General features: G+C 26.2%; 1 protein-coding gene across 1 annotated transcript in view; it reads right to left on the bottom strand.

Moving 5' to 3' along the window:
• Window positions 1-22,491, bottom strand: part of LOC111678511 — a 71,022-nt gene extending 48,531 nt beyond the window's left edge. The window contains exons 1-5 of the mRNA XM_046952560.1: window positions 22,299-22,491; window positions 21,945-22,178; window positions 16,908-17,019; window positions 13,515-13,657; window positions 7,139-7,908 (exon numbers count right to left, since the gene is read on the bottom strand). Of these exons, the coding sequence (XP_046808516.1) occupies window positions 7,139-7,908; window positions 13,515-13,657; window positions 16,908-17,019; window positions 21,945-22,178; window positions 22,299-22,442 (1,403 nt within the window). The 5' untranslated portion in view covers window positions 22,443-22,491. The remainder of the gene's footprint in view (window positions 1-7,138; window positions 7,909-13,514; window positions 13,658-16,907; window positions 17,020-21,944; window positions 22,179-22,298) is intronic.
• Between the last annotated feature and the right edge of the window lie 3,432 nt (window positions 22,492-25,923).

Genomic DNA, 25,923 nt, shown 5'->3' with positions numbered 1-25,923 from the left:
CTTAACAGAGACAAATTTTCTATAGAAAATTAGTCCTTAACAGAGACAAATTTTCTATAGAAAATTAGTCCTTAACAGAGACAAATTTTCTATAGAAAATTAGTCCTTGTCAGAGACATATTTTGTATAGGAAATTAGTCCTTGTCAGAGACATATTTTCTATAGAACATTAGAGAAGAATATAAGAACATTTTTTAGAAAATATGTATTTGTCAGAAACAAATTTTTGATTGGATATGAGTCTTAAATTTTCTGTAGAAAATATGTCTTAGCCACTGACATTTTCTTTAGAAATTTGGTCTCTAAAAGACAATCTTTTTTTTTAATATTTAAGTTGTTATTTGAAAAAATTTCTTTTTTTTTCAACATTATATCTACAAAAATTTTATATTATCATCAAAATAAAACAGAATAGATTTGTAGAAATAAATCTCTATTTTTTAATACAAATAAATCGATATACACAAATACAAGCTAATTGTTATTCACTTAAATTAAAAGCATATCCTTTGCCGTTGTTGTCATTGTTCATTCTTGTCCATTTATTTGTTTATTCGTTTGTATGACTGTCTTAATAAAATTTAAATGTTCGATTTAATTTATCTAATGTACTCTAGAGAAACCATAACGATAAATATTTATATATATTTTTATAATACTCTTGTTGTTATTGTTACTCGATAACAATTGAATTAAGATATTTTAATGAACATTTGTTAGTCTGTGTATATATATATTTATAAATGTTTAACAATAATAAACAAAATTCCTTGGACAATTGTTAAGCAATTAATTTTTAGAACGCAAGACAATGTCAAGGCCTGCCACAAATAATTGTCAAAAAAATAATATAATAAGTAAGGAATTATTGTTAATGGTTTTTTGTTTAATTTTGTTGACATTAAATTTTGCATTAAAACCTAATTAAAGATAAAGTTCAGTTTTTAGTTATGAATTTGTAAAATAAAATCGAAGAATTAATTAATTGGGTATTATTTTGCTTGAATGTTTATGGAAATAAAGAAAGCGTAGAAGTGTTTTGTAATATTATTTTTTATTAAATACCAAATATCAATTATACGTTTAGGAGGATTTTGGTGGTTGTGAAGGTTTTACTGTTTTTATACCCTACACCACTATAGTGGGGAGGGTATTATACGTTTGTGCTGATGTTTGTAACATACAAAAATATTGGTCCAATACCCACCTTAAAGTATACCGATCGATTCAGAATCATTTTTTGAGTCGATTAAGACATGTCCGTCCGTCCGTCCGTCTGTCCGGCTGGCTGGCTGGCTGTCCATGTAAACCTTGTGCGCAAGGCAAAGGTCGCAATTTTCAAGATAATTTGATGAAATTTGGACCAAGCATGTTTGGCACAAGGACGAAGCCTATTGAAAATGGTTGAAATCGGTCCATTATTTCACCTAGCCCCCATACAACCGTACCTCCCCATTTGAACTTTTTATGCTATAATTACGTCAAATATTCTGCTATCTCTCTAAAAATTGGCACAAATAAGTTTTATATAAGTATAAATGATACTGCTGATTTTCGTAAGGATCGGCCTATATTTGACCCTAGCCCCCATACAAACCCCCCTTCAAAAAATGACTTAAACGTCTAAAATTGACTTGTAACCATTTGTATCGCAATGAAACTCAACAAAACTAACTGTTATTTAGAAATATATCCTTTTCCCAAATTTACCGAGGATCGGCCCATATTTGACCTATATAATGCCTTATTTAGAAATTTTAGTTTTTTATCAATAAATGGCTTAAATATTTTGGAATTATGGTAATATTCAACATAAAAGTTTCTTTACAAAAAATAAAAATTTTATAAAAAGTAAAAATTTTAAAAATATACTCATGGTGTAGGGTATCATATGGTCGACCATGCCCGACTATACTTTCCTACTTGTTTGTTATTAAAACAAAAAATTGATCTTCTTAATTATTACAAAGATTAATAAATTGTTTCATTAATATTTATTTGTAATTGTTTTATACGTTTCAATTACTTATATATATTTTTTGTTATTATTTTTAATTCAGGTTTCTTTAAAAACAAAACTTTTCACTTCAAAGAAATATGTTTTTGAAAACTTATTCTTTTAAATAGGGATTCTTATTTTTATGCAAATAATACACATGCTAGTCTGCTAAACAATTTAAGGTCAAAATTAAGATTTATACATTTCATAACAAAATTATTGGTAATATCAATATTTAGTATTATTGCGAATATCTAAAAATAAAAGCTTGATTTATAACACATTGCAATGTAGGAGTATCATATTGTCTATTCCAGCAAAAATATATTTTAAATCTTCTTTCAATAAGTTCAATTTTATTTTCCTTTGTTCCAATTTATTGTAGTATGTATTTTTAAAAATGTATGCATATAAATCTCTTTAAACAAAATTCAATAGTATTTTCATATTTTATTTTATATATTTAAAAATTTGCATTGTAAATTGATAATACAAATGTAATACCCAACCAATTTCGTACTTTTATTTTTGAATATAAATGTACTTAAATTGAAATTTATATAAAATAAAACTGCAATAAAAAGAATATTGGAAACAAATTTAAATAGCTATGGTAAATTTAATACAAAATATTGATTTAAAAGAATACTAGTATTCATACATACATGATCAAGGATGTTCATATAACTAAGCAATAACAAATAACTAACACTAACATCAAACTCTTCAATAAATTGCAGGCCGCAAACTTAAAAATAATTCATTTATTTCATTGAACCAAATACTTTCGGAAAAGTGATTCAACAGATTTTCTTATGAAAAAGTATATATAAGAAATTATTCCTTAGAAAAAATGTCATATAGATAGATAAAGTTTCTATAGCAACAATGTTTTTAACAAAGAAATTATTTTTTATTATTCTATAGAAAATTCTTAAGGTTTTAGGAAAGAAATTTTTCTATAAAAATGTGTCTTCAACAAAGTAAACTTTCATATAGAGCATGTAAGTAGAGTATGTGATTAAAACAAAAGCATGTTTTCTTTTTCATAGACAAGTTTTCTTTTCTATTGAAAAGTGGTTAGTCTTTCAATAGAAAGTGTTTTTTCAATAGATACAATCTTCTTATAGAAGTATTTTTAATCGAAATTAGTTTTCTAAAAAAAAATTATATTTTATAGATACACATTTTTTAGGGATCAAGTGTGCTTAACTGAGGGAAGATGTGTGCTTAACCGAGACATATCTTCTATAGAAAAAGTATGCTCAACAAAGTCATATTTCCAATATAAGAAGTTTCTTAATATGCATTAATTTCCTATTAAAGAAGTGTACTTAACAGTAGAAAATGTGTCCTTAATTTTGTCCTTAACAGAAACACATTTTCTATAGAAAAAGTATCTTAAACAGAAACAAATTTTCTATAGAAAAAGTGTCCTTAACAGAGACAAATTTTCTATAGAAAAAGTGTCCTTAACAGAGACAAATTTTCTATAGAAAAAGTGTCCTTAACAGAGACAGATATGCTTTTAGGTGTGTGTAGGACCAATATTTTTGGGAGTCATAAGCATCTGCACATACAAACAAAACCTTCCCCATTTTACTGGTATAGCATATAAAAAGAACTAAAAATTTCTATCAATGTTGAACTTGCATGTTTAAATTTATGTTTCTAGGTTTAATATTATAAAAATTCAAAATTTTGTGAATGGTTTAAGAAAATCAATTTACTGCGGAAGGTTTTTGCACCAAAATGGTCCGAGAAAAACTTTGGAAAAATTATAACACTAATGACTACTATGTAGTAATACGACATAATTTTAGTTATAACCCTATAACCTAGAGTTTGATTTTGAAACTAAACAAATCTGCATTCATTTTGTATAATAAAAAAAGTACCAAAATACAATTTTTCCCATTTACTCCCTAAAGGTACTATGACTAAATGACAATTTAAAAAAGTACGAAACAACAATATGTTTACTTACATAAGTTTAACGACCTTATTCATAAACATTTATAAAACATATTATGTATTAAAATTTAATATGTTTATTAGTCAATAATTTATAAAATGATAAGAAAGGCGAACTCCTTAGTGAATCTACATAATCAACAATTTCATGATTCTATGTTCAGTCGCTTGGGTTGTATGATGATGACTCAGTCAGTCAGTAACGCGACTCTTATAAATACTTATAAATTATTTACCACACGTGTTTGTAAATGTCAGAAATAATCCGTAATTCTCATTGAAATCCTCTAAATAATTGTATGACCTCAAAAAAAATTCTTTGAAAAAATCATTCCAAATAATTCTTTAAGTAAATATACAACTACATATGTAATACTTACATATTATATACATAAAATTAAATACCACACAATATTTACATGAACTATTTAGTTTTATATAGATTTGTTAGTTTCTTTATTTTTTCGAAACTAAACTGATTGTCAAAGGTATTTAAATGCACAAATAGTCCCCACAGTACAAACGGACTATTGCGGGTTACATTTAGAAAAATTACAAGGACAAACAAACAAACAGTTTTCAAATTTATATAGATTGCATGTGTATTAATAAAAAGAAAATCCCGATAAAAATATTTAAAATACCATACAATCAGTTAAGTTATAAATAATAATTGTTTCTAAAAAAAACTGTGTATTTGTTATAGGAAAAAAAAAAAAAGATGGGGGAGGGGGAGCTAAAAGTGAAATAAAATATAACCATGTTTATGTAACAAGTTAAAAATTATATCAAATAGTTTTTGAACTCTTATACATTTTATAAATATTTGTAGATATGAGAAGACAAAGTCATAAACAAACAAATGCAGAATACATAAACGAAACAGGATAAACTATAAACTATATAAAATGTCCCTGTGGACATAGATATAGTTTTCATATGTTCATACATATATAGAAAACATATACAATATGACCTCATATGCAGAGTTCTTAAGTGTAAGTATATGTGTGTGTATGGAAATATAAATGAATTTGGTCGAAAGAGGATATTGTGTTACGTACAATATGTATGTATATAAGTGTATACATATATGTATATGAATAGCTTTGTGTGTGTATGTAGGTATGTAAATAAAGTTCTAAAATACGATTATCTTGATGAATTGGAATTTGAGTTTTGTTGCTTTGGTACTCGCTGTTATTACAAGCCATTGACCATGTCAGTGGGATACTATGGTAAAAAAAATGTTTTCTTGTATATAGGGATTTATAATAAAAACACAACATAACACACACACACACGTTCAAATAATACACAGATACTACATTTCATGTGTGTTGGCTAAAGTCAACAAAATGAATATGTAGAGAATAAATGAGTCAACAAACTAAAAACAGTAGAGAAACAACAGTAAAAACGGGTAAAATCATAATAAAATGTCCCAAAGCATCTAAACTATATTTTTCATTCTATATTGTAGTTGTTGTAATTGTTTTTGTTATTTTTGTTTTAATTTCTCATTTAAGTTGTCGGTACACAATGGGTTGGATATGAAATTTTAAATAGATAATGAATATTAAATTAAATCCTTTTATTAGGACTTGGTTCAAATGTTGATCGAACTCTTAAGGATTTTTTCAATACATAGATTTTTAAACGATTAACTGTCATCAAATTCAACCAATGAATGAGTAAAAAGTAACAACTCACCACCGCCCCACTTTGTATCTTGTCTAATGTACCTGTACTTTGCTCAAGTACTCGACCTATCTAATCTCTATCGTTGGGGAAGGACAGGTGTCATGAGCAAGCTCAATCTTATTCCGACAATAATGTCGCCCAAGCACACTATCGAGATGGGTCTGTTGATTCTGCAACAGCACCTATAGGAGCGTAACTGGTAGTCCGAGACACGGATAATAGTAATTGACAAGACTTCATTTCAGTACCCCGAAGACCCATGTTCTAGAGTAAACTTCAACACTGAATTAAATTAAAGAAAGGAACGACCTTGCACCACATCCATTCCTTATTGCTAGACCATAGTCTAACACACTATCACTTCATCCATCAAATCCATCAATTACTCAATCCTCTTTATAGACGCCAGAATCTCCACCTCGTATACCCAATCCTTTAATTTGTGTTGATCCTAGAATCTAGGAAATTTATCGTGAAAATTACATTTTACCGTGTATCAGTCTTTTAATCGAGCACCCTCTTCCCACAAGTTTGGGTTTAAAACACAAGCACTACGTGAACTCTTTTTTCAATATATTTTAATCTAATTTTCTATAGAAAATTTGTCTCTGTTAAGGACTAATTTTCTATAGAAAATTTGTCTCTGTTAAGGACTAATTTTCTATAGAAAATTTGTCTCTGTTAAGGACTAGTTTTCTATAGAAAATTTGTTTCTGTTAAGGACTAGTTTTTTATAGAAAATTTGTTTCTGTTAAGGACTAGTTTTTTATAGAAAACTTGTCTCTGTTAAGGACTAATCTTCTAAAGAAGATTTGTCTCTGTTAATTACTAATCTTCTACAGAAAAGTTGTCTCCGTTAAGGACTCATTTTCTACAGGAAATTTGTCTCTGTTAAGAACTAATTTTCTACAGGAAATTTGTCTCTGTTTAAGACTTATTTTCTAAAGAAAATATCTCAGTTTAAGACCTTTTTCCTATAGAAAATTTGTCTTTGGTAAAGACTTATTTTCTATGGAATATTGTTTTCTTTTGTAGATACTTATATTTTAGAAAATTCACCTTCAATAGAAAATATTTCTTTACAGTAGACACTTTTTCAATAGTAAAAAAAATCTTAAAAAAAATTTTATCAGCAATAAAACTTCCCATTTACAATATAATTATTTCGGTAATTAACAAAGACTTTCTTCTTAGATTTTTCAATTTTAAATTTAAATTTTAATTGAAACATTTCCTCTCCATTGATCTAATAATATAAAACTTTTCTTCTTTTTTCCACTAAATATTCCAACTGAAACTGATAATATTTATTACTTAAACAAAATTTCAATATGAAAATTTCTTTTTTACTGGTAAAATAAAAACCAATCAAAAAGAAAACTTATATTGAACGTGTTGAAAGCTTCGTTGTGTTAAAATTTATTTAAAAAATAATCTTTCTTCATCCTTCATCAAACTTACCTTGAACGGTGCTTTAGCAAATGTCTATTTAAATATTTTCGTTTTCGACGTTTAAATAACCGTGAAACAAAAGCGGCTTTAGAGTCATCGTTCAAATTATATTGATGATGAAGAATTTGTTGTTGTAGTTGTTGTGGCTGTAGCTGTTTAGAACTTACAACTTTGGCACTTGCTACAAATTCTGGTAGAGGTAAATTGTGCATTATTAACGAAGTTGGTTTGTGGTTAGTAATAACTTCAGTATCCAAACCATTTCCTTGCTCAAAATTTTCAACGTCTTGAGGTTCACTAGCACTAAGTTTATTCTCCTTATTAAAGTTGCCATAAGAATGAAAACTTCTTGTTTCCATCTTATCAATTTGATTGCTTTGGGCTGGTGCTGTTGTAGTAGTTGTTGTTAAATTATATTTTGGTGGTAATTGATAGAGTATTTCCACGTTTCGTTGCAAAGCGGATATTATAAATTTATCATCTTTTGCTGCAGTTACGCCCACACCCACTTCCTCTTGCTGCTCTTTCATTTCTTGTTGACCAGGTAATAATAGTTGGGTTGCGGCCATAATAATGGTTTTGTTACTACCACTACTGCCATCAACATTTACAACAGAATCATCCTGAAAAGTTGTCGAAAAGTTACGTTTCACTTGCATGGTTGTGAAAACAATATGAGCACTTGATAGAGCCAAAATAAGCGCTAATAATAGCACCAGTATGTGAGTAGTATTGCTTTGATTCATGCGCAGAAAATAACGTTGATACAACATTTCAACCTGCAATAAATATACATGAAAAGAATAGATATTGTGGTTATTTATATTGAAAGTATTAAATGAAATGCTTTCAGAATGAATGAATGAATGAATGAATGAATGAATGAATGAATGATTTTAGTACATGAACTTTTAGTAGTTTTAACGTTGTTTACTTTATTTTGTTTGAAAGATACCATTTAAAAAGTGGACAGGTGTTTCAAGAATATATTCATTTGAAAGTAGTTTGTTTTATATAGAAAATATGTATATCGATCATTTGCTGTATATCCTCTTAACAAGCTATTTCAAACTCATGTAGAGAAATTAGATTACTGAACAATTTAATATTTTTTTTATAGAGAAACGTTGGCTGATCGAATTAATTAAAGAAATTTAACCTTAATCACAGACAAATTTTCTATATAAAATACAAAAACAGAAACAAATTTTCTATGAAAAATGAGTCTTTATAACAGAAAAATTTTCTATAGAAAATGTGTCTTTATCAGAGACAAATTGTCTATAGAAAATAAGTATTTATTAGAGACACATTTTTTAAAGAAAATGGGTCTTTATTAGAGACAAATTTTCTACAGAAATGGGTCTTTATCAGAGACACATTTTCTATAGCAAATGAGTCTTTATCAGAGACACATTTTCTGTAGCAAATGAGTGTTTGTCAGAGACAAATTTTCTATAGAAAATAAGTCTTTATAAGAAACATATTTTCTATAGAAAATAAGTCTTTATCAGAGACAAATTTTCTATAGAAAATAAGTCTTTATCAGAGACAAATTTTCTATAGAAAATAAGTCTTTATCACAGACAAATTTTCTATAGAAAATAAGTCTTTATCAGAGACAAATTTTCTATAGAAAATAAGTCTTTATCAGAGGCAAATTTTCTATAGAAAATAAGTCTTTATCAGAGACAAATTTACTATAGAAAGTAAGTCTTTATCAGAGACAAATTTTCTATAGAAAATAAGTCTTTATCAGAAACAAATTTTCTAAAGAAAATAAGTCTTTATCAGATACAAATTTTCTATAGAAAATAAGTCTTTATCAAAGACAAATTTTCTATAGAAAATGAGTCTTTATAAGAGACAAATTTTCTATAGAAAATGAGTCTTTGTCAGAGACAAATTTTTTATAGAAAATGAGTCTTCGGTCAGAGAAAATGTTTATATAAAAAATGTGTTTCTGTAAAAGATAAATATTCCATTTAAAATTTGTTTCTTTTAAAAACAGTCACAAACATTTAACTATTAATATTCTTTTAAAATAATTTTTCTTTAATACTCAACTAAATTATCAACATTTAATAAAGAAATATAATTGTAAACTTAAATTTCTTTGAAGTATTTACTCGTAATTAAGAAAATATCAAATTTCTTCAGCAATTAAGATATTTCTATTTTACGTTCTTTAGTTCAATTTCAATCAATTAAAACAATATCTAAAAAAAATAAATTGAAAGAACTAAATTCTTTTTAAATATACTCTAACACTCCTTAAATGAAAACTTGTAAAAAAAAACAAAGCAAGGATCCAATAGTTGAAACATGTAATTCAATTATTAAATTGTAATGCTGTCTCCCACATGCCCTCAACGAAACAGTTTAATGAACTGTTTTAAAACATTTTATAATGGTTTGCTAAATTAATTTTCTTTTCAGTGGCTGTTGCTGTGATTCCACAAAATAACAGGGAGGTTTAATGTTTCGGCAATACAACACAACACACACACACATATAAATCCTTGAAAGAGTTTTGCCCACTTTTCACTTTATTTCTTACATTTTGCCACATTTTTGTTTAAGTGGGTTATAGCTATATATGTTGCTGAATATAACAAAACAACAATGAACAATATAAAAAAAAAAAACTTTTGTTTTAATACTTATACTTTTGTAGTAAAGTACAAACAAACATTTATGTTGAAAAATATCTTGATTTTAACCCAAAAAACAAACCAACAGAACAACACATACTCCAGTTCTATTGCAAACAACAAAACACAACAACACTTTTGGCATTTCAACTTCCGTTTTGTTTAAAATTTCTTTCTCTTACAAGTTTTCTATTTCGTTTTTTTTATCCTTAAACAACAAATTTATTTTGTACAAAACATTTACTAACTTGTTAAATGTTGAAAATACTTTCATTTGGTCTAAAATTCATTAAACAAAAGAGACATTTTAATTATATTTAAAGGCATAACAGTAGACATTCAAAAAAGAAAATAACTTTTTCTAACTTTATTTTTGTAATTTATATATTTTTAGAATTTATTACAACTCACACAACTAAAAATGAAAAAAAGAAAATTTATTCATTTATGCAAATAACTACAAGTAAAAGTTTTTATTTACAATTTCCAAGTGTTACGATAAAAAGGTAAATAAAACTATTTGTGCTCGAATACATGAAATATTTAATTCTAATTTTATTTTTAATCCAAATATGTACAAAGTTTTTTATGTGTAATCTATACAAGGGTTTTAGGTATTTTAGAGAAGTGGGCCAAACTAGTTAATGCCCTTTAGTTTTATTAAGGCAGTTCAACTTGCACACTCAAACTTTAACACTCAAAGTAGCGTAAAAACATAAAAGTCCGTTTTTCTCGAAAACTATGAGAGATACAGCAAAAACAAGCGAAATCTGAGATACAGCAAAAACAAGCGAAATCTGTGATCACTTTTTATTCCTACCAAAAATCGATTTTTTGAGTAAAAACGCAAAAGTCTGTTTTTCTCGAAAACTATAAGAGATACAGCAAAAACAAGCGAAATCTGTAATCACTTTTATTTCCTACCAAAAGCCGATATTTTGAGTAAAACATAAAAGTCTGTTTTTCTCGAAAACTGTAAGAGATACAGCAAAAACAAGCGAAATCTGTGATCACTTTTATTTTCTACCAAAAACCGATATTTTGAGTAAAAACATAAAAGTCCGTTTTTCTCGAAAACTATAAGAGATACAGCAAAAACAAAAACCGATATATTGAGTAAAAACATAAAATTCTGTTTTTCTCGAAAACTATAAGAGATACATCAAAAACAAGCGAAATCTGTGATCACTTTTATTTCCCACCAAAACCGATTTAAAAAAAAAACATAAAAGTCCGTTTTTCTCGAAAACTATAAGGGATGCAGCAAAAACAAGCGAAATCTGTGATCACTTTTATTTTCTACCAAAAACCGGTATTTTGAGTAAAAACATAAAAGTCCGTTTTTCTCGAAAACTATAAGAGATACAGCAAAAACAAGCGAAATCTGTAATCACTTTTATTTCCTACCAAAAGCCGATATTTTGAATAAAAACAAAAAAGTCTGTTTTTTCGAAAACTATAAGAGATACAGCAAAAACAAGTGAAATCTGTGATCACTTTTTTTTTCCTACCAAAAACCAATTTTTTGAAAAAAAACATAAAAGTCCGTTTTTCTCGAAAACTATAAGAGATACATCAAAAACAAGAGAAATCTGTGATCACTTTTATTTCCCACCAAAAACCGATTTTTTGAAAAAAAAAACATAAAAGTCCGTTTTTCTCGAAAACTATAAGAGATACATCAAAAACAAGCGAAATCTGTGATCACTTTTATTGCCTACCAAAAACCGATATTTTAAGTAAAAACATAAAAATGCGTTTTTCTCGAAAACTATAAGGGATGCAGCAAAACCAAGCAAAATCTGTGATCACTTTTATTTCCTACCAAAAACAATTTTTTTGAGCAAAAACATAAAAGTCCGCTTTTCTCGAAAACTATAGGAGATAAAGCAAAAAGAAGCGAAATCTGTGATCACTTTTATCTCCTACCAAAAACCGATATTTTAAGTAAAAACATAAAAGTCCGTTTTTCTCGAAAACTATAAGAGATACAGCAAAAAAAGCAAAATCTGTGATCACTTTTATTTCCTACCAAAAACAAATTTTTTGGGCAAAAACATAAATGTCCGCTTTTCTCGAAAATTATAAGAGATACAACAAAAACAAACGAAATCTGTGATCACTTTTATTTCCTACCAAAAACCTATTTTTTGGGTAAAAACATAAAAGTCCGTTTTTCTCGAAAACTATAAGAGATACAGCAAAAAAAGCAAAATCTGTGATCACTTTTATTGCCTACCAAAAACCGATTTTTTGAGTAAAAACATAAAATTCTGTTTTTCTCGAAAACTATAAGAGATACACCAAAAACAAGCGAAATCTGTGATCACTTTTATTTCCTACCAAAAATCGATTTTTTGAGCAAAAACATAAAAGTCCGTTTATTTCGAATATTATAAGAGATACAGCAAAAACAAGTGAAATCTGTGATCACTTTTATTTCCTACCAAAAACCGATTTTTTGTGTAAAAACATAAAAGTCCGTTTTTCTCGAAAACTATAAGAGATGCCGCAAAAACAAGCGAAATCTGTGATCACTTTTATATCCTACCAAAAACCGGTATTTTGAGTAAAAACATAAAATTCCGCTTTTCTCGAAAACTATGAGAGATACAGCAAAAACAATCGAAATCTGTGATCACTTTTATCTCCTACCAAAAACCGATATTTTAAGTAAAAACATAAAAGTCCGTTTTTCTCGAAAACTATAAGGGATGCAGCAAAACTAAGCAAAATCTGTGATTACTTTTATTTCCTACCAAAAACAAATTTTTTGAGCAAAAACATAAATGTCCGCTTTTCTCGAAAACTATAAGAGATACAACAAAAACAAGCAAAATCTGTGATCACTTTTATTTCCTACCAAAAACCAAAATTTTTTGAGCAAAAACATAAAAGTCCCTTTTTTTCGAATATTATACGAGATACAGCAAAAACAAGTGAAATCTGTGATCACTTTTATTTCTTACCAAAAACCGATTTTTTGTGTAAAAACATAAAAGTCCGTTTTTCTCGAAAACTATAAGAGATACAGCAAAAACAAGCGAAATCTGTGATCACTTTTATTTCCTACCAAAAACTGATAATTTGAGTAAAAATATAAAAGTGCGTTTTTCTCGAAAACTATAAGAGATACAGCAAAAACAAGCGAATTTTGTGATAACTTTTATCTCCTACCAAAAACCGATACTTTATGTAAAAACATAAAAGTACTTTTTTATTCGAAAACTATAAGAGATACAGGAAAACAAGCGAAATCTGTGATCACTTTTATCTCCTACCAAAAACCGATTTTTTGAGTAAAAACCTAAAAGTCCGTATTTCTCAAAAACTTATATATGAAACTGACAGCTCATTATCCTTATTAAAACAAAAATCTTTTGATCTTAGCTTCTAATGTCAAAGTCACTCTCTTTAACTTAACTGTCTATTAAATTAACTTTCTATTCCCAAAAAACTGTCTATTAAATTTGATTTCTATTCCCAAAAAAAACTGTCTATTAAATTTGATTTCTATTCTTTAGAAATACAAAAGAAACAATTTCAACTTTAATTAATTTTGCAATTTTGTATGTTGGTTGCTATAACAGCAGCAACATTTAATTTCTACTTGCACACAAATATAAAGAAAATAAAAATCTCTTAGTTCGTATATCAAATTTAGTTTTCTTTGTAACTAAATTCGTTTTTGAACTTATAAAAAAAGTATTAAATCTCTTTTTTTCACTTACTTGTAAATTTTTAAATTGATGCGTACTACACAAACGTAAGATGATGCGATTCAAACGAAACCAAAAGGATATTGTTGGACTGAGGTTTGCATTCACATTTGTATTGGCCTCTACGTTACGTCCAGTGTCTGATGAATCATAATCTGGAAAAATTTAATAAAAAAGTTGATTTTTTTTTTTATTTTGATAAAGAAAGTTCAACAAAGTTCAACAAGAAATAAAACTGAGATAATACATGGTTGTATTAAAAATGTATATTTTTTCAACATTTTTGCTTTCTTAAGAATGTTTTTTTTTTTTAAATTAAAAGTTGTCAATGGTTTTGTTTGCTTTTAAAGTATTATGTTAAAATGTGACCAAGAGATTAATTTGAAATGTTATTGCAATATCAATTTACTGTAAAAATAAAAAGTTTTAAATGAATTATATGAAAGTTAAATATTTTCAATATAGATCAGAGTATTTAATACAATGAAAAGAAAATAGTTTGTTTATCAATCATCACACATAATTTTTTTTTTGTAGAGAATAGATAAAAATAGATCACTTTCCTTTTTACACATAAAAGAACTAGAACGCTGATCGTCTTATAATTTTCCATAAACTAAATTTTCTCTACAAAAAACATGAGAAAACTTATTTTTTCACAAATATTTGATTGATATAAAATTAACTGGTATTTGACATTAGAGCGCTGATAAATTCACTGTTTTTTATAAAGAAGTAGTCATCCGAGCAGCACCCAGTAAATTGATCACTTATGTATTAGCTTACAATTTTATTTAAAAAGAAAGTAGTTCGTAGATCAGCTCAGAAAATGAAATAGATTGGCGATCAGCTTGTAAATTGATCACTTACGTATTAACTTACAATTTTATATAGAAAGAGAGTAGTTTGTAGATCAGCTCAGAAAATGAAATAGATTGTCGATCAGCTTGCAGGTCAGCCCACAAATGACTGTGCAAAGGAATATATCCTTCATTAAATAGAATGAAAAGAGATCGTTGATCACCTCATAGCAGAGATACACGCCGATGCAAAATAATCGGCGGCGGCGGCGGCTTATTATATAAAATATCGGCGGCGGCTAAATTGTCGGCTCAATTTAAACTTTTCTTCAGAAATTGACCTTATAAGTGTTTATAATATTGAAAAATCTCTGTATAATAGTCTGTTATATAGAAACCTGTCTCTATATAAGTTTTTTCTACAGAAAAATTAACATTTATAGTAGTTTTCACAATTTTAATATTACCAAAATATTGTATGGCAACACTTTTCAATTTGCAATAATAATTTAAAATTGTGGCAACTCCGTGGTGAATTTATTTTCCGAAATACATGTGTGATTCCAATCTTTATCAGCGGCTACGTTTAAACCGACTTAGCTTTTGAGTCGAAAGAAGACGGCGGCGACGCGGCTTGAAAAATATTACCGGCGGCCAGCCGACGCCGATTTGAGCCGTTTCGGGTTGTATTTCTGCCTCACAGTTTGTTTCAAAAAAATAGATCGCAATCAGCTACCCATTTTCTGTGGAAAGAAAAATATCACTAATCTACTCACGGTTTCGTTTAGAGATCAAATAGATCATCACAACGTATCAACTCACAATTTTACATATAAAACAAGAAAGAGTGCTATATTCGGCTGTGCCGAATCTTATATACCCTTCACCATAGTGTATTTTAAACATAATTGATCTTACAGTCTAGTTAATAAAAACATTAAAAAAATTTGAGTCGATTTAAGCCGAATGTTTCGGCGGCGGCTCAAGCAACTAAATATAGTTCGGCGGCGGCTAAGCTCCGACTCGAAGCCGGTCGACCTCTGATTCATTGCTGGTAAACATTGACGAGACGTAGATTTTGTTTTTGTTTATCGTAAAAAAAAATTGTTTTAAAAAGCACTTGGAAAAAATTTGTGTTAGTTTTAAATTTCAAACTTACATTATTCGCATAAAAATTATTGTACAATAACTCACAATCTACTCTCATATAATTGAAAACGTTTTAAATACTTTTTTCTACTCATCAAAAAATATATTTGCAAAACAAAAGGGAAAATTATTTTATTTTAACAAAAAACGCAAATCATATTTTTTTGCTGTGTATACTTTGTATGTTTGAATTCCAAACATACAAAAAAATACACAGCTGAATAAAACCAAATAAATCTACACACACGTGTACATCTTTTTCTATGTACAGTGTTTTTGTTGCTTTTTTAACAATTTTTTGAATGAAATTTTCAGAGGTTGTCTCGGATTTTTGCTCATATCTCCGTTATTTACCGACCGATTTTGCTGATTTTAAACAGCGATCTTCTCGAAAGCATGTCTAATAGAATTATTGAAGATTCAGACATCGCCGATATCTGGGGTCCTCTAAAAACTGATTTCAACAGACAGACAGACAGATGGACATGGCTTAATCGACTCCGCTATCTATAAGGATCAAGAATATATATACTTTATAGGGTCGGAAAATTATATTATAGAAATTACAAACGGAATGACAAACTTATATATACCCTTCTCACGAAAGTGAAGGGTATAAAAATAGAATACTGATTAGCACATAATAGAAACTGTATCGACACAGTAAATAGAAACATATCGTTAATTAGCTCAGTTTCCTATAGAAAATTGATCAGCTACACAAATTCTTTAGAAAGCGAAGATAACACTGATCAGCTCATGGTTTTATAAAGGATGTAATAGATTGTTCATCATCTTAAAATTTCCTACAAACATAAAAAAAGATCCTAGCTTACACAATACATTCTATTGGAAAACTATTTACTGGAAATTTCTATCTTTTTGATTTATTTCTCTCTAATATTTCATTTTAAATTCAATACACATATAATTAATTAATTATATTTAAAATTGAATTAAATAAATCCTTGTTTAGTACTTGCTATTAAATAAGATAATATAATACTATTTATAAACAAATAATAAATTTACCACAATAATTTAATAAACAAAAATACCAAGAATCTATTATTGATATATAATAAATAATCCACATATTTTTTTCAAAAATATTTTAATTGATTATAAAACCAGCAAAAATAACTTAAATTGAATATGCATTTTGACAAATATTTTTAATATTATTGAAAGCAATATTTTATGAAAAAAAATAAATTGCAAAACTTTTATAAATATGAATTAACTAAATGGAGTTATATGTAAGCCAAAAGTATACATATTTGCATATTTTTCAAATATGCCAATAGTTTTAAAATTTATTTCTCTTATTTTTTGGTATTCATAACATTGGCATGTAGTAGTTTTGCCCCAAGGGAAATATGTTAAAATATTTACTTTTAAAATTGTATCAAATATACTGTAATGAAGAAAGAAAGAAAGAGAATAAAATACTTACTTTGTTGTAGGAGATGAGCTTCATCACGTTGATTTGTCATTGGACTTTGACAGGTTGAACTGGAATTTGTTGAATCAATAGATTCATCAATGTTGCAACGTGTAATACCAGCCTGAAAGGAGAAATAAAAAAACACAGAGACAAATAATAGGAAATAATGATGAACAATGAATGTTAATTAAATTTCAGTTGAGAAATAAATATATAGGTTTACAGGTATATATTTATTAAATTAATTAAATTTGTCAGGAAGCAAATTATATTATAAATAAAATGTATTCAACCAGTGCTTATCAAGTAATAATAAATAATTAAACACACGACTTTCAATAACTAACTAACTAACTAACTAACTAACTAACTAACTAACTAACTAACTAACTAACTAACTAACTAACTACCTAACTAACTAACTAACTAGCTAACTAACTAACTAACTAACTAACTAACGAACTAACTAACTAACTAACTAACTAACTAACTAACTAACTAACTAACTAACTAACTAACTAACTAACTTACTAACTACCTAACTAACTAACTAACTAACTAACTAACTAACAAACAAACAAACTAACTAACTAACTAACTAACTAACTAACTAACTAACTAACTAACTAACTAACTAACTAACTAACTAACTAACTAACTAACTAACTAACTAACTAACTAACTAACTAACTAACTATCTATCTATCTATCTATCTATCTATCTATCTATCTATCTATCTATCTATCTATCTATCTATCTATATATCTATCTATCTATCTATCTATCTATCTATCTATCTATCTATCTATCTATCTATCTATCTATCTATCTATCTATCTATCTATCTATCTATCTCTTTTTCTCTATCTATCTATCTATCTATCTATCTATCTATCTATCTATCTATCTATCCATCTATCTATCTATCTATCTATCTATCTATCTATCTATCTATCTATCTATCTATCTATCTATCTATCTATCTATCTATCTACCTATCTATCTATCTATCTATCTATCTATCTATCTATCTATCTATCTATCTGTCTATCTATCTATCTATCTATCTATCTATCTATCTAACTGTCTATCTGCCTGTCTGTCTGTCTGTCTGTCTGTCTGTCTGTCTGTCTATCTAACTAACTACCTAATTAACAGTTAGTATTAGTACAATTACATTTGAAGTAATTGTAATTAAAGCTTTGCTAATAACAATTACTTTTAAATGTAATTGAAGTTTCGCTAACTACAATCATTTGCCATTTTTATTTGAGTTTTTCAATTACAATTACTTGTAATTGAAAGTTTTGTTCTACATTATTACATGTAAATTGTATCTAGTGAACAGTAACTACAATTACTTATAATTAGAAAATCAATTGCAATTACATGTAACTGTAATTGGTGAAAATTCAATTACAATTACAGGTAATTGTAATTGATTATTGGTCAATTACTAATTACAATTAATTGTAGTTATAAAAACTTCAATTAAAATTACAAGTAATTGTGATTGCTTATTACTCAATTACACAAGTAGTTATAATTAACCATGTAACGAATTACCGTGTGTAATCATTACCCCAGTTAACAAACTGATCGCTGATCTTCAAACTTACTAAATTGATCGCTAATTTGCTTACAATTTTCTGTTATCTAACTAATCGATGATCTACTAACTTACTAAGTAGAAGGATGATCTGCTCACAGTTTTCAATAAAAAGAATATATTATCACCTCACAATTTTCTGTTAATTAACTGATCAATAATCTTATAATTAACTACAGAGATCGCTGATTTGCATACAATTTTTTTTAAATTACCTGCACAGAAAAAAAAACATCAGAGAAATGATCAGAGTAAATTATATTTTAATCGTAGAAAAGGTTTTGATTAGCAGCAAAGTTAAACAAAACTTTCAAAGTTACCATTCTTTTCTTTGAAATTTTCTCTTTTGAATAAACTTTATTTATCTCTTATACATAGGCATATTCTACATATTCATACAAAATCTTCCTGTATAAAAAAGTCCTTTATATTTTATGCAAAAGTTAAATCCCTATAATTAATATGGAAATCAGATAACCACATAATAATTTATTCATTGTAATTCTTTGTAGTTTTAGGACTTTAACAAAATTTCAAAACTATTTTATTTTCTTTAATATATTCAATACCATATAAGATAGAAAATAGAAAAGCATCATCATTTTTATTGAAATTGAGTTCTTACAAGAATACTGTCAGTCGGTAAATTAAATTTATCTAGTTTATTAAAGTACAAAAGTAACTGGTAACATATACACGCCAACATTTGTTTCGACATAATGGCTTTGCTATATGAGAAATAGTCCTTAGATAAATGGTATTGCAGTAAAAAGAAAGGAACATTTTAGGATTTTTTTTTATAGATGAAAATATTTTGTTAAGACAAGATGATTTTAATTAACTAGTTATAATGTGAAATTTATCACACTAATTTTGCTATACCCTTTACAAAAAAATATATAGAATACATATAGATTTTTATCACTCTAAAAAGATAACAAACTAATACATTTACATACATTTAGTTCGAGTGTAGACATAAGGACGACAAGTATGTTTATGTGTATAGTTTTGTATCCTTATTTGTTTTTGCTTGTCGTCACACAATAAAGATGTATGCTTGTAAAAGTGGTGACACTAAAGGACTCTCTTTGTTTTGTGTGTATGTAAACTCACACCCATATGTACATATACTACTTATATGTACATCATTGTAGTTTTTGTTTAGTTTTTCTTTTTTTTCCTCAAACACATTGTTCGTTTTCTTTATGCTACAAATTTTATTCACAACCCAATTTTCTTTTGTGGCAAATAAATAAAAAACTAAATTTGAATTATTTTTAAATTACTTTTATATATTTACTTTTATATAGTTTATACTAAAAGTGGTTTTTGTTACAGGTAAATTTTTAACTTTTGAATTTGGTTTTCTATAAAGTTTTTTTTCATCCAAACATATGCAGGAAATTATCATGGGAAACCAACATATTAAACAAAATAGTTGGTTGTCGTCAAAAGGTTTATCTAAGGAATTTATAATGAATTTATTGAGATCTTTATTTGTCAAATTTACATATTAACTTTTACTATTTTGTTATGAAAAATCATTTAGATATTTTGCATTAAAAAGAGAAATAGTTTAAAAGTTTTTGCTCAACACGTTTACAATATTTTCCCACTCCTGCTTAAGATTGCTTTCATTTCTTATATACATCTTCTAATGTTGCTGAAGTTTTTTTACAAACCCGCAATTCTTTTAGACAGAATTTCAATAAAAGAAAATAGCCTTTGGTAGGAGGTCTTGGGTTCTACTTTCAACAGAGGAACTAGTAAAAGAGGTCACCATCAAAGTGACTTTTTTTAAACCAAAAGTTTTTCAAACAAAATTAATCTAAAAGTTTATTTTCTAAAAAAAAATTAAAAGAAACTTTTCACATAAAGCTCTTATGCAAATCTCTAAAACTACTTACAAAAACAATAAATGGAAAATATTGTATTCAAAATAAATAGAGCTTTCCCTTAAAATAACCTTGAAAGCTTTCTTGGACATTTATACAAAAATTATTTCTTCATAAACTTAAAAATCTACTTCTGTAAACATGCTTTTTAAAAGCTTTTCTTTACAAGCTTTTCTTCTCATTGAAACTTCTTATAATATATTAGTTCTCTAATTCTTTCCTTTTATTATCGAAGAAAAGTTTTTTATGAAAAGCTTTTTTAAGAAAGTTCTTTGAATAAAGATTATTATAGAAACAATTTCAATTGCGATGAGAGAAAATTCTTTCCTTAAGCATGTTCTTTTATTTTCGAAGAAAAGTTTTTTATTAAAAACTTTTTAAAGAATGTTCGAAGCAAAGTTTTTTTATGAAAAGCTTTTTAATGAATGATCTCTAAATTAAGCTTCCTATGAAATATAATATTAATTAAAATTAAACTTAATTTTAATTAATATTCTCTTTGGAAAGCTATTTTCGTTAAAAGTTTTTCACTATAATCTTCTCAGAAAATTTATATACTTTTTGAAAAAATAAAAGGAATTGTAATCAAATCTGGAAAGATTTTCAATATGATGAAAAGCTTTTTAAAAAAGCTTTGTTTATGCAAAACTTATCAATAAAAGCTTTTCGATAAATGTTTTAATAAAAGCTTTTAAGTAAAACTTATTCAATAAAAGCTTTTTTACAAAGATATCATTAAAAAGTTTTTCTTTAAAAAGTATTTACTTTGTTAGGAGTTATAGAGCTTCCTTTGTTGAACAAGCTTTTAATAGGAAACTTCAGAAAAAAAGATTTGAATGTTTATTATAAAGCTTTTTTATATAAATATTACATCAAAAAGCTTTTATAAAAATTTAAAGTCATAATAAGCTAATTATTAAGCAATTCTGAAACTTTTTAGAAGAAAGCTTAAGAAAAACTTTTAAAGAAAACTTTTCTTTATGAAAAGCTTTTCAGGAACAATTTTCTTTATGAAAAGCTTTTCAAGAAAACTCTTCTTTATAAAAAGCTTTTCAAGAAAAATTTTCTTTATTAAAAGCTTTTCACGAAAAATTTTCTATATGAAAAGCTTTTCAAGAAAATTTGTTTATGAAAAAGTTATCAGTAGATAGTTTTCAATAAATGGTTTAAGAAAAGCTTTACGGTAAAACCTTTTAAAAAAATGATTTTCCTTTAAAGCTTTTTGATATAATTTCATTATAAAAAGGTTTTTAATAAAATTCTTCTTATAAAATACCATTCAACTAAAAAACATAAATAAATAAAACTTGCATATAGAAAACTTATTAATAGAAGCACCGATAGGAAACTTTTTTAAAGAAAAGCTTTTAAATTAAAGTTTTATAAGAAACGAATTTTATATACATTTTTTAAGAAAACCTCTTTAGAGCTGTTTTAATAAAACAAAGCATTTCTCACTTTTTCTCCACATTCCTAATATTACTTAATCGCACATTAAATTAATTAAACTTCGACTCTTGCAAAAGCTTTTTACTTACCGCAATTAAACTACTACTAACAACAGCTTTACCACCTTTGGCATTTGTATTAAAATGTTCAATTACTTCCCAATTTGATTTCTTTGGCGTCGATGGTTGCTGTGAGCCAGACTGTGACGCCGTGGAGCTAGTCTGGCCACCAACACCCAAATCCAATGAAGGTTGTGTATTGGCGGTATTGGTAGATTGCTTTAGCGATGAAGAACGATTGAAAAATTTGTGTTTTTTGGAATCCTAGAAAAGTAAAAAAATGGAACAAACAAAAAAAAAATTAAAATATAGAAAAACATGTGGCAATGGCCAATGGCATTGTAAAGTGTTAAGTGCGAATAAGAAAAAAAACGTGATACTTACATCTTTGCCAGATGATGGACTATTGCCAGCTGCACCATGACGTATGCCCCTTAAGGACAAACGTTTAGACCAGTCCTTCTTTTGACTCTCCGACGAGAGTGAACGAAAGATGTGGGTATTGGTACTGGAGGAAAGATGTGACATCTTGTAGAATGGTAGGTGTTATTTTGGTTTTATTTATATAAAAATGTTACTGAAATAACATAAGGGGAAGAAAGGAATATAAAAACTAGTTAAAAAAAGAGTTTTTTATAAATAACAAACATTTTTAAAGACATAAAGTCGTATGAGTATTGTTGAATTGCTAAGATAATTAAATATTAAGTATACGTCACATATGTTTGAAGATTTTTGTAAATTTAAAATTTTTGTTAAATAACAAATTATCCATTAGCTAAACTTTATTCAAAAATACAAATTTTCATTAAAAATTCTAAGCAATAATAAACTCTAAAAATTTAACGGCTTGCAACATGACAGAAAATAATTTGTTTAAAATAAAATTTTCATATTAACAAATTTTACCACGTTTTTTATTTATGCGAAATATTTCAATAACAAAACCAAAATTTATTTTCGCAACAATAAAAACAACATATTATCTTAAGTACTTAAAATTGAAAACAAGTGAAATTTTATATAGAAAAAGAGTTGTGTTTCAAACTCTCCCTGAAAGATGCTTTTGAAAGTGAAAACTTCTCTCTTTCCCATACTTTGTCTATGTTTATAATAAATCCTCCAAAAAAATTGCTTTTGTTGTTGCAGCGCGAAATTATTTTCTTTGTTGTTTAAAATTAAAATTAAAAATTTCGTTTGTTATTTTTGTGTCTCTGTCAGTCAGTCAGTCTGTCTTTAGTGTTACGAAATAAATTAGTTTCTGTGTGCATGTGTGCTGCTCAAGTGTTTGATATCAATTCCTTCTACATAAAGTGGCCTCCCCTGAGAATGCTTTTGTTTATGTCATGACACGTGACTGACATAAATGTTAAAGAACTGCCAGTAAGTATAGACTTAAAGAACAGATTTGTAAAAGAAAAACAAAAATTTGCAAAAGACTCTTAATGCCGGTACAATGGTTATATAAAAACTTTATTTAATATTTTTGTTGTATTTTTTTTTAATAAAAGAATATTATTTGTATGACTTTTGCTTCGATAAGTTTTTAAAAAGGTCTTGGGAAGGTTATTAAACCTGCAAAATATTTTTTGTAAAAATTAAGAAGAACATTTTAATAATTTTCTTTAAAAAGTAGAAAATATTAATATTTGTTTTTTAAAGAAAAAAATTTTATTCATTTTCTTTTAAAAGAAGTTAATATCGAAAATTTGCTATATAAAAATTAAATATTCTACAAAAAAGAACATTTTTATTAAATTTTTTTTAGAGAATTTTGCAAACTTTCCTTGGAAAAGTACAAAAGTTTAGAAAAATTTCTATAAAAAATAAAACATTTTGTACAATTTTCTATAAAAAATAGAAACTTTTGGAAAATTTTTTATAAAAAGTAAAAAATTTTGGAAAATTTTCTATAAAAAGTAGAAAATTTTTGAAAATTTTTGAAAATTTTCTACAAAAATTAGAAAATTTTCTATAAAAATTAGAAAATTTTGGAAATTTTTCTATAAAAAGTAGAAAATTTTGGAAAATTTTCTGTAAAATGTAAAAAGTTATGGAAAACTTTTTATGAAAAATAGAAAATTTTGAAAATTTTTCTCTAAAAATTGGGAATTTTTTCATAAAAATTTGAAAGATTTAAATAATTGTCTATAAATCGAGGAACATTTTGGAAAATTTACTAAATAATAAAAAAATTTTGAAAATTTTCTATAAAAAGTAAAAATTTTTGGAATTTTTTTATAAAAAGTAGAAAATATTAGAAAATTTTTTACAAAAATTATTAAGTTTAGAAAATGTTTCTACAAAATAAAGAAAATTTTAAAAAATTTAATCTTAAAAAAATGGAATATTTTCTATAAAAAGTAAACATTTTTTTCAATTTTCTATTAAAAGTAGAAAATCTTGAAAAAATTTTATAAAATAAAAAAATCTTTCTATAAGTTTTCTATAAAAAGCAGAAATTTATAACAATTTTAAAAGTAGAATTTTTTAAAAATTTTCCTTTAAAAAGTCGAAAATATTTGAAATATTTCATCTAAATTCTTTATAAAAAGAAGTAGAGTAAAAAAATTTTCTATAAAATTTTATAATAGAAAAAAGTAGAACATTTTTTGCAAAAATATTCTTTTTTAAGTTTTCTAGAAAAATCTGAAATTTAAAACAATATTAAAAAGTAGAAAATTGAAAATGTTTAAAAGTTAGAAAAGTTAAAATATTTTAAAAAGTAAAAATATTTTGAAAATTTTTTTGAAAATTATCTTTAAAGAGTTGAAACTTTTGCAAAATTTTCTTTAAAAAGTAGAAAATTTAGAAAAATATTATTTGAAAGGTAGAAAATTTTAAAAAATTTTCTTTTAAAAGTAGAAAATTTAAAATTTTTTTCTATAAATAGTAGAATATTTGAAATATTTCCTCAAAATTTTTTAAATTTTCTAAAAAAAGAAGTAAAGTCAAAATTTTTCTATAAAATTTAGATCCGAGGAATATATTTTTGAAATTTGTCAAACACCTCCAAAATCTTGAATTACGGGTAGAAAACCAGTTTTTCTACCTTTAAGCACTTACAAGTCAGTAACCTAGTGGAATCTGAACCGATTTTAAGTTTTTTGAAAATATTTTATAGAGGAACCATACTATTTATTAATTGATTAGAAACCCATGTATATTCATAATTAGTTTTGAAAATCCATTAGTAATTGACGACGTTATTGATCTTTTTCTTAATACAAAATTGTTCAAAAACTGATTTTTTGAAGGATGCTTTATATTCTTGTTCTACTCGGAACCACCTTTAAGAAATATAGCATCTCTTCCCAGGTATTTATTTTTATCGCATAGTGTAATCTTTCCTTGTTAACAAATTTTAAATTTTATACTTAATTTAATGCATTAACACGTAATCTTTAATACGTGTTTAAACATAAATTTAAAATAATCTTCACTTATCTTTCCCCCCATAAACACCCAATTAATAAATATATGAAACTTCCGTTTTCTTTTTCACATCTCTAACAAACAGTTTTTTATCTTTACTATTCAAAAGCATATTTAAATATTTTCTATATAAATTTCTCGCAAAAATTTTCAATTTCTTTAAGTGTTTGAATAAAATTTTACTTAAGTACAAATACTAATGTACAAATAACTATAAGTATACTCTCTGGTACTTGTTATAAGTATTTTGTATATTTTTTACATTATTGTACAATTGTACGAAAACAAAATACCAAAAAGAGAAAGAAATAAAAAGCTATTTTCCTAACAACTTGTATAAATGAAAGTAAAATGTGCGAAAAGTACTTCCATCCGGTATATACTTTCAAACGAAATATCTTGAAATTCATTTATATGGAGGTATAGTAAAATATTGTTCATTTTCATAACACTATAAAGGAAACTGTATGAATATTTAAAAATTTAAGTAAAATACATATTTAAAACAATATTTGAATGCAAAAATTTTAATTTTTTTATATAACAGCGAAAACTAGCTATTTTTTTGTACCTG

Source organism: Lucilia cuprina, chromosome 5 (assembly GCF_022045245.1).
Source record: "Lucilia cuprina isolate Lc7/37 chromosome 5, ASM2204524v1, whole genome shotgun sequence".
Taxonomy (NCBI): Eukaryota; Metazoa; Arthropoda; class Insecta; order Diptera; family Calliphoridae; genus Lucilia; species Lucilia cuprina.
Note: the sequence above shows the minus strand (reverse complement) of the source record. Positions and strands in the feature narration are given on the sequence as shown.